We start from the raw sequence: 17923 nt of genomic DNA, 5'->3' as shown, positions 1-17923 counted from the left end.
TAGTTGGTTGCTTTAATGTTTAAAATGTAAAGAAATGGTAAATTTGTACATCATATTTAAGTATTGTGTATTTTTTTGTATTTGACCTTTTAAAAAATGATTGAGTTGTGAATAGTTAATATTTTGCTGCTTTAAACCTTTTTTATAGTGGTGGTTTTATTTCATGTTGCTTTTTAATCTTTCCTGCAGAAAAAAACCTATGATGAGAAAAAAACGTATGATCAGCAAAAGTTTGACAGTGAAAGGGCTGATGGAACTATATCATCTGAGATAAAATCAGCTAGAGGTTCACATCATTTGTCCATTTATGCTGAGAATAGTTTGAAATCAGGTAAAAATAATCAACAATGTAGTATAATGCGAGCCTACTCCATGTGCCCCAGAAACATTCCTGCTGTGTATACAGCTGTTTCTATAGGCTTGTTCATTGTGACTACTCCAAGAAATGAGACCTGGGTCTGACACAGCTTAGGGCATCAGACTTCCTGAGCAATTCTAGAGGTCTTTCTTCCCAGGGATGGGATTATTATTTGGTACCTGTTGCATTGTGGGATCTTAAGTGCCTATAATTTGTATTATTTGGTATATACATTTTTCTCTTTTCATTGACTTCACTCATAAACCGTCGTACAAGGGACGTTTATTAACTGTAGTAACTCTGGTCTTATAATTAAATGAGGGGCTTCATGTAGCTGCAGCCTACCTTATCCATTGCATTTCAGGAGAAAGATGGGAAAGAGGTTATGCGTTTTATGCTACCTGCTTCCCTCTAGTTTATTCCAGCAAACTGAAAGATGGAAAGTTTACTAGCACAGAAAATTCATTAGAGTCCCTTTAAATTTGCAATACTATAAAATGTCTAAAAAGAATAATTAAAATGCCCAGCTGCACAATCAGGTTAAGGTAACTATTTCATCAGCCTTAGAATTATAGTCATGCCTCACTTACTGATGGGGACACATTCTGAGAAATGCGCCCTTAGGTGATTTCGTTATTGTGGGAACATTTAGAGTGTACTTACACAGACCTAGATGGTATAGCCAACCACCTAGCTAGGCTATATGATATAGCCTATTGTTCCTAGGTTATAAACCTTTACACCGTATTATTGTACTGAATACTGTAGGCAGCTGTAACATAGTGGTAAGTATTTGTGTATCAAAATATAGAAAAGGTACAGCGGTGGCTCACGCCTGTAATCTCAGCACTTTGGGAGGCCGAGGCGGGCGGATCACGAGGTCAGGAGATCGAGATCATCCTGGCTAACACGGTGAAACCCCGTCTTGACTAAAAATACAAAAAATTAGCCTCGCGTGGTGGTGGGCGCCTGTAGTCCCAGCTACTCGGGAGGCTGAGGCAGGAGAATGGCTTGAACCCGGGAGGCAGAGCTTGCAGTGAGCCGAGATGGAGCGTCCCTGCACTCCAGCCTGGGTGACAGAGCGAGACTCCGTCTCCAAAAAAAAAAAAAGATACAAAATGTTTTACCCATATAGGGCACTTACCATGAATGGAGCTGGCAGAACTGGAAGTTGCTCTGGGTGATTCGGTGACTGAGTGGTGGGTGAATGTGAAGGCCTAGGGCGTTACTGTACACTGTTGTAGACTTTCTAAACATTGTACACTTAGGCTACACGAAATTTATAAAAGTTTTTTTTTTCAATAATTAACCTTAGCTTACTGTAACTTTTTTACTTTATAAATTTTTAATTTTTTTAACTTTCTGACTCTTGTAATAACACTTACCTTTTGTAATAAAACACAAACATGCAGAAAAACCAAAAATACTTGGCTTGGACAAAAATATTTTCTTTCTTTACATCCTTATTCTATAAGCTTTTTTCTATTAATTTTTTTTTAACTTTCTACACTTTTTAATTAAAAATGAAGACATAACCACACACATTAGCCTAGGCCTGTACAGGGTCAGAATCATCTGTATCACTGTCTTCCACCTCCACATATTGTCCCACTGGAAGGTCTTCAGGGACAGTAACACGCGTGGAGCTATCATCTCCTGTGATAACAATGCCTTGTTCTGGAATCCCTCCTGAGGGACCGGCCTGAAGCTGCTTTATACTTAAGTTTTTCTTTTGTCGTTTTGTGGGTTTTTTTTTTTTTTTGAGACAGAGTCTCACTGTGTTACACAGGCTGGAGAGCAGTGGCACTATTTTGGGTCACTGCAGCCTCTGCCTCCGAAGTTCAAGCAATTCTTGTGCCTCAGCCTCCCAAGGATTGCAGCCTCCCAAGTAGCTAGGGGGCATGCGCCCCCACACGCAGCTAATTTTTGTATTTTCAATAGAGTTGGGGTTTTACCATGTTGACCAGGCTGGTCTGGAACTTGTGGCTGCATCTGCCTGCCTCAGCCTCCTGAAGTGCTGGGATTAAGGCGTGAGCCACCTTTCCCTGGCCAAATTTTTCTTTTGTAAGTAGAGGGAGTATATACTCCAAAGATAAAAAGTATAATACATACATAAACAAGTGACATAGTTGTTTATTATCATTATCAAGTATTATGTACTGTACATCATCGCATGTACTATACTTTTATATGCCTGTTAACTCAGTAGGTTTGTTTACACCAGCATCACCACAAACGTGAGTAATTGCACCATGACATTACCAGTAGACAATAGGAATTTTTCAGCTTCATTACAATCTTATGGGGCTGTTGTATACATAATGCATTGTTGACCAGACCATCATATGTGGTGCGTGACTATACATACTCCTAAAATGTACAGTGCATTTTGGTTTTTCTGCACGATGGCCCAACCAGAGTGATTGATACTTATGGTCATTTTAACTTTATACTTTTACAAAGGAAAGTGAACAACACCGGTAAGAATTATGGTGTTTTGACAACAACCTGTTGCATCAATAGCAATAGTCTTTGTACTCTGCAATTTTTGCTTGAGTACTGGTCATCAAACAGTAACTAAATTTTTACTCCTACTTTTAATTTTGTAATTACAGATGGTTACCATAAGCGAACAGACAGGAAATCCAGAATCATTGCAAAAAACGTATCTACCTCCAAACCTGAGTTTGAATTTACCGCACTGGACTTTCCTGAACTGCAAGGTGCAGAGAACAATATGTCAGAGATACAGAAGCAACCCAAGTGGGGACCTGTCCACTCTGTCTCTACCGACATTTCTCTTCTAAGAGAAGTAGTAAATCCAGCTGCAGTGTTATCAAAGGTGAGGTGAGGGTTTCTCTCTCTCTTTTTCTTTTTCCTTTGTACACACTTTTTAAATCGTCTCATTTCAAACATTACACATTAAATCTTGCTGTGGGCTTTGATGTCCATGGAGCTGGGGAGGATGTATTGGGGGAAGCCTTTTGTTGTGCACTTAGATGATCTTCTTTGTTTGAACAGTTTATAATGAGGCTGTAACATCTAGTGCAGCTATTGTTTTATTTGTGTGTGGTTTTTTTTTGTTTTGTTTTGTTTTTGAAACAGAGTCTCGCTCTGTCACCAGGCTGGAGTGCAGTGGCATGATCTTGGCTCACTGCAACCTCCGCCTCCCAGGTTCAAGCAATTCTCTTGCCTCAGCCTCTCGAGTAGCTGGGACTACAGGCGCACGCTGCCACGCCGGCTAATTTTTTTTTGTATTTTAGTAGAGACGGGGTTTCACCATGTTGTCCAGGCTGGTCTTGAACTCCTGAGCTAAGGCAGTCTGCCTGCCTGGGCCTCCCAAAGTGCTAGGATTACAGGCGTGAGCCACCCACGCCACTGTGCCCGGCTGTAGCTATTGTTTTAAAAGAATCACCTAATATACCTTTTTTTTTGTGGGGAGGGAGTCTCACTCTGTTGGCCAGGCTGAAGTGCAGTGGCGCGATCTTGGCTTCTTGGCTCACTACAATCCCCGCCTTCTGGGTTCAAACAATTCTCCTGTCTCAGCCTCCTGAGTAGCTGGAACTACAGGTACATGCCACCACATCTGGCTAATTTTTTTGTATTTTTAGTAGAGATGGGGTTTCACCATATTGGTCTGGCTGGTCTCCAACTCCTGACCTCAGGTGATCCACCTGCCTCGGCCTCCCAAAGTGCTGGGATTACAGGCTTGAGCCACCATGCCCAACCTAGTATACTCCTTTTTATATGGTAGCTGAAAGGTATTATGGTGCCTCAGAAGGAAAAGGTTCTAACAGAGTCTAGCCGCTTTGACAGCCCATTTTCAACACACTACTTCTAACATGCTGATAGCACTTTTTCCAATACAGAAAAAAAAGACTTTTTTAAAAATTGAAATACATTAAGTCCTCACATAATGTTGTCAATAGGTTCTTGGAAACTGCAACTTTAAATGAAAGGCTGTATAGTAGATCCTCCAGTAACATTTTCTTCACCATAATTTCGTTATGATGTTGATGAAAAAAGGAATTGGTTTTGTTTTATGTTGTTTTGTTTAAAGTCACAGTTTCCAAGAACCTGTCCATGGTGCTAAGTGAGGACTTAACTGTAGTAATATTTAAAACTGCATAGTGTAACTTTTGAATTTTCCAGGCTTTTATTACATCTTTGTCTTGTTAATGATGCAGCAGATTCAGGAAAACTTATTACAGCAGGTAATTCACTTTGTTCAACATTTGATCTCAAAGTTTTAGTTCACCAAGTTGAGGCATTTCTCTCAAATGGATTGATTTGAGACTTCCAGGAAGAAATAGTGTCTGGTTAGTAGTTCCTAAAATGGCTTCTGATGAATTTCCACTGAAGGAGAGTACATGCCAGTACAAAGGCAAGCAGAAAGAAGAAAGATAGAGAAAACAGGCCTCACCCATTCGCTTTACCTCTTGAATTGAGAAAGGATTTGTTTCCTACCCTTGGACTTCTGTTAGGTGCCTGGACACTAAGGCCTGAAGGCTCAGTGACAGTTTCTGGTAATGTGCAGAAGATATGCCATTGTGTAGCAGTTTGCATGTAGGACCCTCATACAGTTGTACCCTCACACAGTTGTAGCATGGTGCTTTCCTGTCAAAGAGCTGGGAGAAGTCAGGCCAACTGATGGCTATCTAAAAATCATAGTTCCATCTGGCCTGCTCCAGGGGCTCCAGGCTGGGTTTGTGCGGTGGCTGAATAGCCACGGTACTCCCGGTCTTCATCACGTACAGCTCTCATGAGTGCCCTACAGAAGTAGTCCAGGATGCTGTGTAAGCCTCAGGGTCGGCTCGTGGAGTGAGCAGGAGTGTGACTGGTGCTTTATATCAAGGTCACTTGTTACATGTGACTGTTAATGTGTTTGAACATATGAAGTAAGATAGAAGATATACATACTGATTGCTCTATTAGTAGAGTCACATACACTCTTGAATTATGTGTGAGCTTTTTAAAAATTTATTTTCCTTCTAAAAGAAATTTTTTCCTGATGATATTAGTAATGTCTGTAAATGACAAAAAATATATATATTTGTTTGAAATTGTACAACCAAAAGAAAAGCATGCTTAACACATAATCTTTTAAAAATGGTCTATTGTGGGAATTTCCTTCACCTTGAGATTATAAATATGTACAGTCTTATGTTTGAATTGTTTAAAACTTTGTTTGTATTTTTTCCATGTCATTAAGTATTTTTTGAAAGCAACTTGCATTGGATCTCTCATACTGATAGGTATAATTTATTTAACCATTCTTGAACAGGTAAGCTATTTCTAATTTTTTATTGGCCTTGGTGAGCATAAAAGTTATGTTTACTGAAAGAACAGGCTGTGTTTTAATATTATTTTTTATTCCTGGACTCATGTTATGAATTGGCAAATGGGTAAATTTGTGAAGCATATGAATTTTAAAAATTATTTTAAATCCATTATCTACTTAATGGATTCAACTTTGAATCTTTTAATTTATTTTTACCTCTGGTGTTAGTCACTTGGAGGAGCCTTTTAATATACTCGACCCCCCCATACACATAGCGTCATTATATGTCTTATGTTTAATATGTGAAACAGCTTTCTGTCTTCATAAAACAGGGCATACATTGCAGGCTTACATTGGTTGTCTTTGTAGACATTTTGATGGACTGTTGAACTTTGGTGTGTGGGCCTAGTGAATGATGGCTTTCGCATTTACATGGGATCATTGCAGCTTTAAGAATTGTGTGATGCATCTGTGCCAACTTGGAAAGTTTGTCAGTAGTATGTTAAAGTTTTTTTAAAAGTTGCCACAATACTATGTGTGGTGTGATTCCATTATGGGAATCCATATAAAAATATGATACACAAATGTTTATATCATAGGCAAAGAAGTAGAAGGATACTAATGAAGCTATAGATGTGGGTGGTGTTTTCCTCTAGGGAGTGAGATTTGGTTGAAGGAAGTAATTTAACTTTTCACTTTATGTACTTATATATTTGGAAATTTTAATTAGCATATATTTTGCAGAGTTTAAGAATGGCAAGGGAAGCTATATTTTAAAATTAAATGATTGCTTTGAAATGGAAAGTAACTGCTTTGGCTTTTTAAAAAAAATAGATTTTATGTTCGAGAGCAGTTTTAGGTTCACAGCAAAGTTGAGAGGAAAGTACAGATTTCCCATATGCCCCTTGCCTGCATGCACACACACACACAGCCTCCTTCATTATCAACATCTTGTGCTAGAGTAATGCATTTGTTACAGTTGATGACCTGCATTGACATGTCATCATCACCCAAAGCGCATCATTTGCATTAGGGTTTATTGTTGGTGTTGTGTCTTCTAAGAGTTTGGGGAAATGCATAATGATGTGTGTCTACCATAGTAGTATGGTACAGAGCGGTTTCACTGCCTTAAAAATCTTCTGTGCTTCACCTGTTTATCCCTCCCTCCCCTCAACCCCTGCTAACTACTATCTTTTTATTGTCTCCACAGTTTTGTCTTTTCTAGAATGTCATATAGTTGGAATCATATAGTATGTAGCCCACATCTTGGCTGCTTCCAAGTTGTGGCAGTTATGAGTAAAGCTGCTATAAACATCCGTGTGCAGGTTTTTGTGTGGACATAAGTTTTCACCTCCTTTGGATAATTACCAAGGAGTGCAGTGGCTAAATCATATGGTAAGAGTATGGTTAGTTTTGTAAGGAATTGCTAAACTATTAAATATCTCCCAAAGTGGCTGTATCATTTTTCATTCTCACCAGCAATGAATAAGGATTTCTGTTGTCAAAGTGTTCTGGATTTTGATATGTAGTGTTATCTCCTTGTTTTAATTTGCATTTCTCTGATGACATCTAATGTGTTTGCTTTTTAGGGTGAAATAGTGGTGAAAAATAACCCAAATGAATCTGTAACTCCTAATGCCGCTACCAATTCTCCTTCATGTACAAGAGGTAAAAGTGGCTGCAAAAATATTAATTTTTAAAATATCATATATTTTCTAAGTTCATTTTTAACTCCAGTGCAGTTGAAATGATTTTTGTTGTAAAGCCTTAAGACAGCTAATGAGTTGTGGGTAACCTAACATCAGTGTTAGTTTAGAAAGTTAAGTAAATGAGATCCCACATCCACACACAAAGAGTATAAAATAAGAGACAAGAATTCTAAATGAAGTACACATCCAATTCAGTGAGAAATTTTATGAATTCAGCAGTAACTACTTCCTTTAGTATTGCCTATTCTCAGAAGTTTTTGAGACCCTTAAAGATTGAGAACCCCAAAGAGCTCTTGTTTATTTGGGTGATACCTGTCAACATTTGCCCTATTCAAACAAATTTGCTTAAAAATAACAATAATAAGCGTATTGCATTTTAAGATAGCATATTTTTAGGAAAACCATTTTTCAAAATTAAAAAGCTGTAGTGCGGAGAGCAGCCTTGCTTTCCACTTGTGCACCTCTGCCATCTGGCTCTGTAGATCTGCCATGGCATTCACCTGCCTCACGGTCCTGCCTCATACAGCATTTGGAAGAATCCCAGGTGTTCTCGTGAGAGAGGGAGAGTAGGGAAGGCAACTAATGCGTTTGTACTCCAGAACGGTTTTAACTCCATAGACACCTGCAAGGGTCATGGGAGCCTCCTGCCACACTGTAAGGACTGCTTATCTGTCCTGTCCTGGCCAAGAAGTAATATATTCAGAGAGAGTTCCATGTACCCTGCTTTGAAATTTTTACAGTAGGTTGTCCTAACAGAGACATTTTTACAAAATGATTCCAAATTTATTCATAGGGTGTTTTCTTTTGTGTTCTCATGTTTGATATGTATGTGGTTGAGTAATGGTCTGTACTTCACAGGCTGCTTTGAGGATGTGTAGTTCTCTAGTATGGGGAACAGTCTGTTTTACCCTTGGGGGTAGCCACAGGCTGCTGACAGGTGTTCACCTGCCTATGTCCTGATAGATGTCTTTTTGTTTTGTCTGTATATAGAGTTTCATGGGCACCTAAAGGAGTAGTGTTGCTGTACTTATGCCTCTGTTCTAAAAGAAATAAATTACCAGTTATTGTGATAGCTGAAGTCTAGTGATCTTTGACTTCTGATGTTAAAGGTACACTTCAAGGTTAGTAGGGCCAAAATTTGATCTTTAGTTCGTTAATTCTGTGTGCTTGCCACGTGGACATTCATTGTGGATTGTTATTTTTTAACTAAAACTACTGTTTGTCTACCCACCTCCAACCCCCAGGTTAGAAAACCAGTTTCCAGGAAAATTAACCTTACAAGTTAAAAGGGAAAAAAATGCAGCATGCATGCCCCAAGAAGAAAAACAAGTTTAGTGACTACTATAGTTTCCAAGAGGATGTTTTAAATGATAGCCTACATTTAATGATGCTCTGAGCAGTTACCTCATGTAATGCATGTTTGAGTAACTAAGGAATTTCTGTTTTACTGTTGAGATTGTTCAACAATTTTGGTTGTCTTTGAGCAGAGTTATCTTGGACACCAATGGGTTATGTTGTTCGACAGACATTATCTACAGAACTGTCAGCAGCCCCTAAAAATGTTACTTCTATGATAAACTTAAAGACCATTGCTTCGTCAGCAGATCCTAAAAATGTTAGTATACCATCTTCTGAAGCTTTATCTTCGGATCCTTCCTACAACAAAGAAAAACACATTATTCATCCTACCCAAAAGGTATGTGTCACTAGAAACAGAAAGTAGGATGGTGGTTGCCAGAGGCTCAGTAGAGTGGGGAATGAGAAGTTATTTGTTAATGGGTAGAGAGTTTCAGTTTTGCTAGGGGAAATGAGTTTCTGAAGATGGATGGTGATGATGGTTGCACAACAGTGAGTGTACTTAATGCCACTGAAATATTCATTTAAAAATAGTTAAGATGGGCCGGGTGCGGCTCACGCCTGTAATCCCAGCACTTTGGGAGGCCAAGGCGGGCAGATCACGAGGTCAGGAGATGGAGACCATCCTGGCTAACACAGTGAAACCCCATCTCTACTAAGAAATACAAAAAAATTAGCTGGGCATGGTGGCGGGTGCCTGTAGTCCCAGCTATTCGGGAGGCTGAGACAGGAGAATGGCATGAACCCGGGAGGCGGAGCTTGCAGTAAGCCAAGATCGCACCAGTGCACTCCAGCATGGGCAACACAGTGAGACTTCGTCTGGAAAAAAAAAAAAAAAAAAGTTAAGATGGTATGTTTTCTGTTATATATATATATGGTACTATCGTAAAAAAAGATCAGGGAAAAAGAGATGTGCATCACATTTTGATTATGTTGATTTTCTGTGCCACTGGATAGTCTTTGTTTTTGAGATGGAGTCTCACTCAGTTGCCCAGGCTGGAGTGCAGTGGCATGATCTCGGCTCACGGCAAGCTCCGCCTCTCAGGTTTATGCCATTCTCCTGCCTCTGCCTCCGGAATAGCTGGGATTACAGGTGCCTGCCACCATGTCTGGCTAATTTTTGTATTTTTAGTAGAGATGGGCTTCACCCTATTGGCTAGGCTAATCTCACTCCTGACCTCAGGTGATCCATCCACCTCAGCCTCCCAAAGTGCTGGGATTACTGGTGTGAGCCACCGTGCCTGGCCAGGATAGTCTTTTTTTAATCCCTCCAAATCCTAACTGTAATTGGGTTTCATTCTATACTGTAGTCACTAGTTTGAGTTTATTGTACTTGCACATTGAATAAAAAATAGGTTTTGAGTCATGAAATACAAGTGATAGCTTTTCTTTATGAGTGAGAATGTACATTTTAGACCTATCGTCTTAAAATATCTGTGAGCCATTTTGAATTCTTTAAAGAAGAAATGTTGGCATAAGTTTATGTTCTGGTGTATAAAGTTTCTGCTTCTTTTTCCCGTAGTCTTTGTTGAATTTAAATGGCTTTTACGAGTACAAGAGTACTAGTAGCAAAATAATTGAATTCCACATTTTGTGATCATGTGGTACGTGTTACTGATTTTTGGTTAATGGAATTTATTTACTTGTTATAAGATAGCATTCAGAATAGATTTTTTTTCCCTTAAGTAATTTTAAGTGCTTTTTTTTTTTTTTTTTCACTGCAGCTTTGATCTCCCTGGCTCAAGCAATACTTCCACCTCAGCCTTTCTAGCAACTGGGACTACAGGCATGCACCACCACATCCAACTAGTATTTGTATTTTTTATAGAGACAGGGTTTTGCCATGTTTCCCAGGCTGGTCTTGAACTCCTGGGCTCAAGCAGTCCTCCTGCCTCAGCCCCCAAAAGTGCTGAGATTACAGGTGTGAGCCACCACACCCAACTTTTAAGTTACATTTTTATTGATTCCTAGAACTGTTTCTTCAAGAGCCTTTTTTTTTTATTGGTCTAGATATGGTTGTTGATTTACATTGTGTATGGATATATTATGTTAGCTTGAAATGTAGCCTTGTTTAGCATAATGGTTTCCTGTCTTTTTGAGTATGAGGATACTTTTTGATTTCCAAAAATGTAATTAGCCCATTCCACATAAATGGTAGCTATGTATTTATAGTGGTGACAATTACTGTGAAGGTAGATGTGTGCTTCTTCCTCATTGCTCTGTGCATGTATTTGAGAGAGAGCAGTATGTGTAAGGGAGAGACCCTTCCTTTTCTGCACACACTGAACTTGACTGTCGGTGAAGCCTCCTGCCTGTCTCTGGGGCTCCTCTGGGTGGCCAGGCGCAGGCTGGACAACAGCCCACTGTCTAATTCTTTCTTTTTGAGATGGAGTCTTGCTCTGTCGCCCAGGTTGGAATGCAATGGCGTGATCTCGGCTCACTGCGACCTCCGCCTCCTGGGTTCAAGCAATTCTCCTGCCTTAGTCTCCCAAGTAGCTGGGATTACAGGTGCCCGTCACCATGCCTGGATAATTTTTGTATTGTTTTAGTAGAGACGGGGTTTCACCATGTTGTCAGGGTGGTCTCGAACTCCTGACCTCAGGTGATTCACGCACCTCGGCCTCCCAAAGTGCTGGGATTACAGGCCTGTGCCACCACACCTGGCCCCCTACTGTCTAATTCTTCGTTGCAGCTGCCACGTCACTCTCAGAGCCGGTTTTCCTAATATGCAGTTAGCATTCTAAGAGTTAACAGATTTTGTTTTATTTTCCCAAGATCTTTTTAAAAAAATTTCTTAATTATAGGTCTAAGAAAAGCTTATTTTAGAAAAATTCTAAAAGATAAGAAGAAAATGAGCATCTCCTGTTATCTTCTAACCCAAATAGCTTTGCATTTTACATAGCTGGAGTGATAGTGATCAGAATGGTTTTTTAAGAAACCTTCTGTATTGTGAAATTTTATTACAGAAATGATAAGTGTAACACTTCAAGGATCTACTTATGGAAAAGGTCATCTCTCCCATACTTTTGATGCCTACCTTCAGAGAAACCTTCATTAGCAATCTGGCGTATGTCCTGCCTCAGGCTCATGAAAATATGAACAAAGAGAGAGGGGTTTCTCTGTTTTTTTGTTTTGTTTTGTTTTTTGTTTTCTTAAAATGCGATCATTTTATACACATTACCCTTAAACCTGTCTTTTTCACTTAGAAAATCATCGTGGACAGCTCCTGTGGGTCAGTAGATAAACATATTCTTTTTAATAGCTGCTGAGACTTTTACTTCTGAAGTGTAAATTCGCACTGGGTATGAAACAGGGCCTAAAACAAAAAGTTCCCTGCCCTTTTAGAGCCTCCATTCTGATGGAGGGAGGCCGACAACATGCAGACAGATGTAGGACATGTCAGAGAGTGATCAGTGCTCTGAAGAGAAAACCATGGGAAGTCCAAGGGTAGAAAGCAACGGGTAGGTGGAGATGAGGAGCAGCCCCAGCCTAGCCAAATTCTAGTGAAGGGGCTTCAGTGCAAAGACCTTGTGGCCAAAGCACATCTGACCTGGATGAGGAGAGGCCCGGGGGATTAGGGGCCTATAGGAATGATGAGGTCACATTTAGCATTCCTGGGATGGTCCCAGGTGTTTGTCTGAAGGTTCCATGGGTGATTCTGCTCTGCAGACAGGTGTGATGTGCAGATGAGGAACGACTGGGTCGTGCTGATGGAAATGGCCTGCCTGGAATTATATGGAGAGCTTAGGCTGGGATCAGGAAGGTCATGAACACCATGATCTCCTCAAGCTGAAAACTAGGTTCTGTCCAAATCTACCAGTTTTCAAAAGGAATTGGGCATTACAACTATTTGAACAAACTTTTTTTTCCTTCAGAACTATTCCAGTGAATGCTGGCTTTTTAAAAAACAGGGGATGAGGAACCTAACTCTGAATAAAATTGCCATGTGATTATAGGACTTGGTGTCTTAATTTTGTTGATATATAGTATTAAACATTCTATTGACCGCCCTAAAAACTGAGGATTTTTGCTTTGATTTTTTGTTCTAGTCTAAAACATCACAAGGTAGTGACCTTGAACAAAATGAAGCCTCAAGAAAGAATAAGAAAAAGAAAGAAAAATCTACATCGAAATATGAAGTCCTGACAGTTCAAGAGCCTCCAAGGATTGAAGTACATTTATATTTGTTATTCACATTGTGTGATATAATAAGTGGGTCTTTCTTAAAAGAAACTTGGGTTCATATTTGTTTCCTAAGTGAAAATCTCCAGAGCTTTTTAATGATTATTTTCGTAGTGCTAAAGAAAACAGTAGCCACTCTTCTCACCTCTTCATTTTGGCTTCCCAGTTGTCTCAGAGCAGCCACTCAGTGAACATCTGAATGAATGAATGGTCTGGAGACAAAACTACTTGTATCAGAGTTGAATAGTTTGTGTGCCATATTACTAATATTTCCCCTCAGTTATCTTCTTTACCTGTTTTTTTTTTTTTTTTTTTCTTGCTTTAGAATGCTGGCTTTTGCAGGGCCTCCTTTTCTATCCAGAAGTCTTATTATAAAGTCCTTCATTATAGAGAGAAATGTAGAATACTATAGAACCATTGAGACCCCAAGTCAGGAAGATTTCAGGAACTTCCAAAAGCATGCTTTAATTGTTCCATGATACTCCAAGTATGTCATGTACTCTAAGGAGCCAGCCTGGGTTCTAACTTAATTTCTTGTGTGCCTGGTTGTTTTCTTTACATTGCTGTAGCAGACTCAGGTGGCCTGGCTGCTTGTGCAGGCCGAAGGCTCTCTTAGAGGTGCTGCCCAGGTGCCCAGCTTAGGGTCAAGCCCAGGCATTCCCACAGACTTGGGGTGGGGGTTCCCAAGGCTCTTAGAACATCATTTGAGAATAGCTGGGTTACATGTTTGAAAACCTACCATGGCAGAGCATTATGGTTTAGGCAAGTGAATAATTTATATTTCTGCCCCATGTTTCCCATCTTTTTCCAAGGGACCAAAATATTGACAAAATGACATAGGCATTTTTAAGTGATTAAAAAATGGTTTTTTAGCAGGCCTGTTGCCTTTGGCTCCATTTATTAGCCTGGGTTCAGCAGAGATAACATGTAAATCTACTGAATCTAGATGGTTTCTCTAATGAAAAACATAATCCTTTGAAGAACGGGTACTCGAATACTCTCATATCAAGGTGGTCCAAGGTCAGTTCTTTAGACCCCTCGGTGTACCAAGATTGTTGGTGGCACTCTCTTTTTTGGGTACAGGGGTATTAGAACTGTGGCCCTTAAATTTGCTCTCAGTTAAATAAAGCAGAAGCTCTTATGTGAGAGTTTCGCAGCTTTTTTTTTAAATCACTTTTAAGAACTTTTGTGGGACCTTACTGAAGAATGAAAATATAAGCAAGGAAAAGGTCGCACTTGGCATGTTTGCATTAACAAAGAGCTAAAGGGGTGTGTGGTTTACTTAGGATGCCGAGGAATTTCCCAACCTGGCAGTTGCATCTGAAAGAAGAGACAGAATAGAGACACCGAAATTTCAATCTAAGCAGCAGCCACAGGTAATTTTTAGACTGAAACCACAAATTGCTTTAGGCTTAACTTTTCTGGCTCAACTAAATGCTTGAGAAAAACTGCTTTCCAGACATTTCTGTATGGTGACAGGTGGTTTTGTTTTGATTCATTCCTTCATGAGAGAACTGTACCCAGCATGTTGAAACAGAATTGCTCTTAAATAATAAGATTTTATTATTTTATAATAGACTTATTTTATAAGATTATTATTTTATAATAAGATTATTGGTAACTGCAGTTGCTAAGTCGGAAAGGAGGGGGATCATACTGCCTTATGAAACTTTAAGGGGAAAAAGTTGACTCAGTTTATTTGGGAAACAGAAGAATTTTTTTGCAAGTCAGTAATGTCTGACAGAAGAAAAATAAGAGAGGCACCACAGTTTTACTCTATGCAGTTAAAACAGAAGCTAAAGTGGAGGTGATTCCCCTTCTCTACTCCACCACCTACCCCATAGATTCAGGAGGGAGCTTGTGAGTCATAATTTAGATGGGGAACTTGTGTACTTGTAGACATTTATTTGCTAGGATATTCATTGTCGTTTTGCCTTTTAAAGGGGGCTGTTGTTTTCGCATTCATGAAAAATAAAATTCTAAACCTTTGTGTGAGTTAACTTTCAATTCAATGTTACAATTTACTCATCTTCCTTCCATGCAGCAGGCCTCCTTGCCTGTCCTTTGTTGCACTTGGTACTTTCCCCTGATGGGAGCCCTCAGCCGGTAGGGTTTTTGGTGTCCTGGAAGAGAACACTTGGCAGGAGAGTGGAGCAGAGGCACTAAAGCAAATGGAACACCATGCCTTAGGACATATCACTGGGCTTCCTTGTACAACTTTTTATATACTCAAAACCCAAATCACAACAATTTCAAAAATAACACTTGTTTTGAGCATATCAGACTTTGAGCCTGCATTTAATATTATTTGCTGAGTATGATTTGGGCTTATGTAGACTTTTGGTTGTATCACTGTAATTTCATGGCATTTTGTTGGTTTACGGAGGCATTGGTTGTATCACTATAATTTCATGGCATTTTGTTAGTTTACGGAGGCATTTGGAGAGAGAATGGGCTAATGAGGCGATAGTACTAACCAAGTAGCCTCACACACAGACTTTGTAGCCAAAGACTTTATACAAGTGCTAGTGTCTTGTCTGTAGATGTGTATTGTTGACTACTCACAATGGAGATATAGACAAAAGTGTAGGTGATTTAATATAAACCCAATGTTCTGAAAGAAGGAAGACATAAACAACCATGGTAATACTGGCAGATAATGTGGGATTGATTTTTTTCCTTTCATTACTTGAATTTTTAAAAATTCTTTTTTATAGTCTCAATCTATTTCATTTTATCTTTACATCAGTTTTTTTGTAAAATGAAAAGCACAGTTTGTATAGTTTTATAAGTAAACTTACAAATTTTTAACTTTCAGGATAATTTTAAAAATAATGTAAAGAAGAGCCAGCTTCCAGTGCAGTTGGATTTGGGGGGCATGCTGACAGCCCTGGAGAAGAAGCAGCACTCTCAGCATGCAAAGCAGTCCTCCAAACCAGTGGTAGTCTCAGGTAAGAGAGTCTTTCCATCTCAGGCAAGTGGTTGGAAGTCTTTTTCAGCTAGATTATTGTGTTAACGTTATTTATAGATAAAACAGTGTGATGCTAGAATAAACATAGATAAGGACCTGTGGAATAGAATTAAGAGTCCAGAAATAAATTCATGGATCTGTGACCAATTGATTTTTCATAAGTATGCAAAGTCCATGAAAAGAACAAGGAACAGTCTCTTTAAAATGGTACTAGAACATCTGGATTTCCACATGCTAAAGAATAGTCATACCTCCTACCTCACACCATAGATCCAAATGAACTCAAAATGGATCAATGAGCTAAATATAAGAGCTAAAACTATAAAACTCTGAAAAGAAAACAGGTAAATCTTCATGATCTTTTATTAGACATTGGATTTTTAGATACGGTGCCAAAAAGATGGGCAACAAAAGAACAATAAACTTTGGACTTCATTAAAATTAAAAATTTTTGCATACCGAAGGACATTATCAAGAAAGCGAAAAGACAACTTACAGAATGGGAGAAAATATTTGCAAATTATGTATCTGATAGGGGATTAATATTCAAATATTTAGGAACTCCAGCTGAATAGCAAACAATCCAATTTAAAAATGGGCAAAGGACTGGAAAAGACATTTCTCCAAAAAAGGTACACAAGTGGTCAATAAGTGTGTGTAAAGATACTCAATATCATTAGTCATCAGGGAAATAAATATTGATCAAAAGTACAGTGAAATACTACTTCCCACCTAGTGGGATGATTTTAATCCAAAAACAGAACATAACAGGTGTCGGTGAAGATGTGGAAAAATTGGAACCCCGTACACTGCCGGTGGGAATGTAAAATGGTGCAGCCATTGCCTGTGGAAACCACCAGGTTGTCTGTGGAAGACAACCTGGTGGCTTCTTACCATGCTCAGTGCAGTTACTACATGACTCAGCGATTTCACTGCTCAGTATTTACCCAAAAGAAAACAGACTTAGACACTTTTACACTGGGGTTTGTTATGGCATTATTCACAATAACCAAAAGGTAGAAACAGCGCAAATGTTCATTACCACATGACGGTGTAAACAAATATGGTATACCTACACAATGTAATATGCAACCTTAAAAAAGGAATGAATTCTTATACATGATACAACATGAAAGAAACCTGAAAACATTATACCATATAAAATTAGCTAGACACAGAAACACAACTACTGTGTGATTCCACTTAAAAGAAATATCTAGAATAGGCAAATTCATAAAAGCATAGATTAGAGGATACCTGGGGCTGAGGGGAAAAGGAATAGTGAGTTATTATTAATGGGGACAGAGTATTCATTGGAGCATTAAAAAGTCTTGAAAATGGATAGTAGTGATGGTTGCACAACATTGTGAATATAATTTATGCAACTGAATTATGCACTTAAAAACAGTTAAAATGGTACATTTTATGTCATATATTACCACAAATAAAACATTTTTAAGTTATTAAAATAGGATGATTTTTAAAAATTGATCTTATTAAAAGATGAGCTTTCCACTTGATATGATGACATTGTGTAGCTGAAAATCTCCTTATCTGTAGAAGTGTCCTGAGTTTCTGAAGATCTTTACTGTCTGGGTGAGGAAGCTGCATTCCATGGAAATGGTTTACTGCCTGCGTATGGGGCACCACTGGGAACAGTGTGGAGTAGTGCTGATGTGGCTGCCTCTTTCCTCTGACACATCTTCTCTTAAGAGCCAAGACAGTTAAAACGCACAATATGTCATAAAAAGCAACATGAAAATTTTCCACCATAGGCTTTTAGATATGTTTCTTCCTTTTGAAGTAGTTTATTATTTCAAAAAACGCTACTTTTTTTTTTTAATCTGTGGATCTTCCTTTTTTTTAAACTTTTATTTTAGATTCAGGGGTACACATGCAAGTTTGTTATACAGGTAAACTTGTGTCATGGGGGTTTGTCGTACAGATTATTTTGTCACTCAGGTACTAAGCCTGGTAACCAATAGTTATTTTTTCTGATCTTCTCCCTCCTCCCACCCTCAAGTAGGCCCCAGTGTCTGTTGTTCCCTCCATGTGTCCATGTGTTC

At 38.9% G+C, this 17923-nt stretch overlaps 1 protein-coding gene across 25 annotated transcripts in view; it reads left to right on the top strand.

Annotated features, from left to right (window-relative positions):
• The window catches only part of SECISBP2 (SECIS binding protein 2), a 45256-nt gene that overhangs the window by 8886 nt on the left and 18447 nt on the right, over nt 1–17923 (top strand). For 10 of the 25 annotated variants that reach the window (XR_010136420.1, XR_010136421.1, XR_010136423.1 and 7 more), the window contains 7 exon segments: nt 190–331; nt 2974–3200; nt 7229–7307; nt 8836–9044; nt 12754–12876; nt 14173–14262; nt 15705–15837. Coding sequence is in view for 20 of the 25 variants with exons in the window: in XM_063713881.1 (XP_063569951.1) it covers nt 190–331; nt 2974–3200; nt 7229–7307; nt 8836–9044; nt 12754–12876; nt 14173–14262; nt 15705–15837 (1003 nt within the window). In the remaining 5 variants the exon portion in view is untranslated. 25 annotated transcript variants of the gene reach the window in all.

Source organism: Pongo abelii, chromosome 13, assembly GCF_028885655.2.
Source record: "Pongo abelii isolate AG06213 chromosome 13, NHGRI_mPonAbe1-v2.0_pri, whole genome shotgun sequence".
Classification (NCBI taxonomy): domain Eukaryota; kingdom Metazoa; phylum Chordata; class Mammalia; order Primates; family Hominidae; genus Pongo; species Pongo abelii.
Note: the sequence above shows the minus strand (reverse complement) of the source record. Positions and strands in the feature narration are given on the sequence as shown.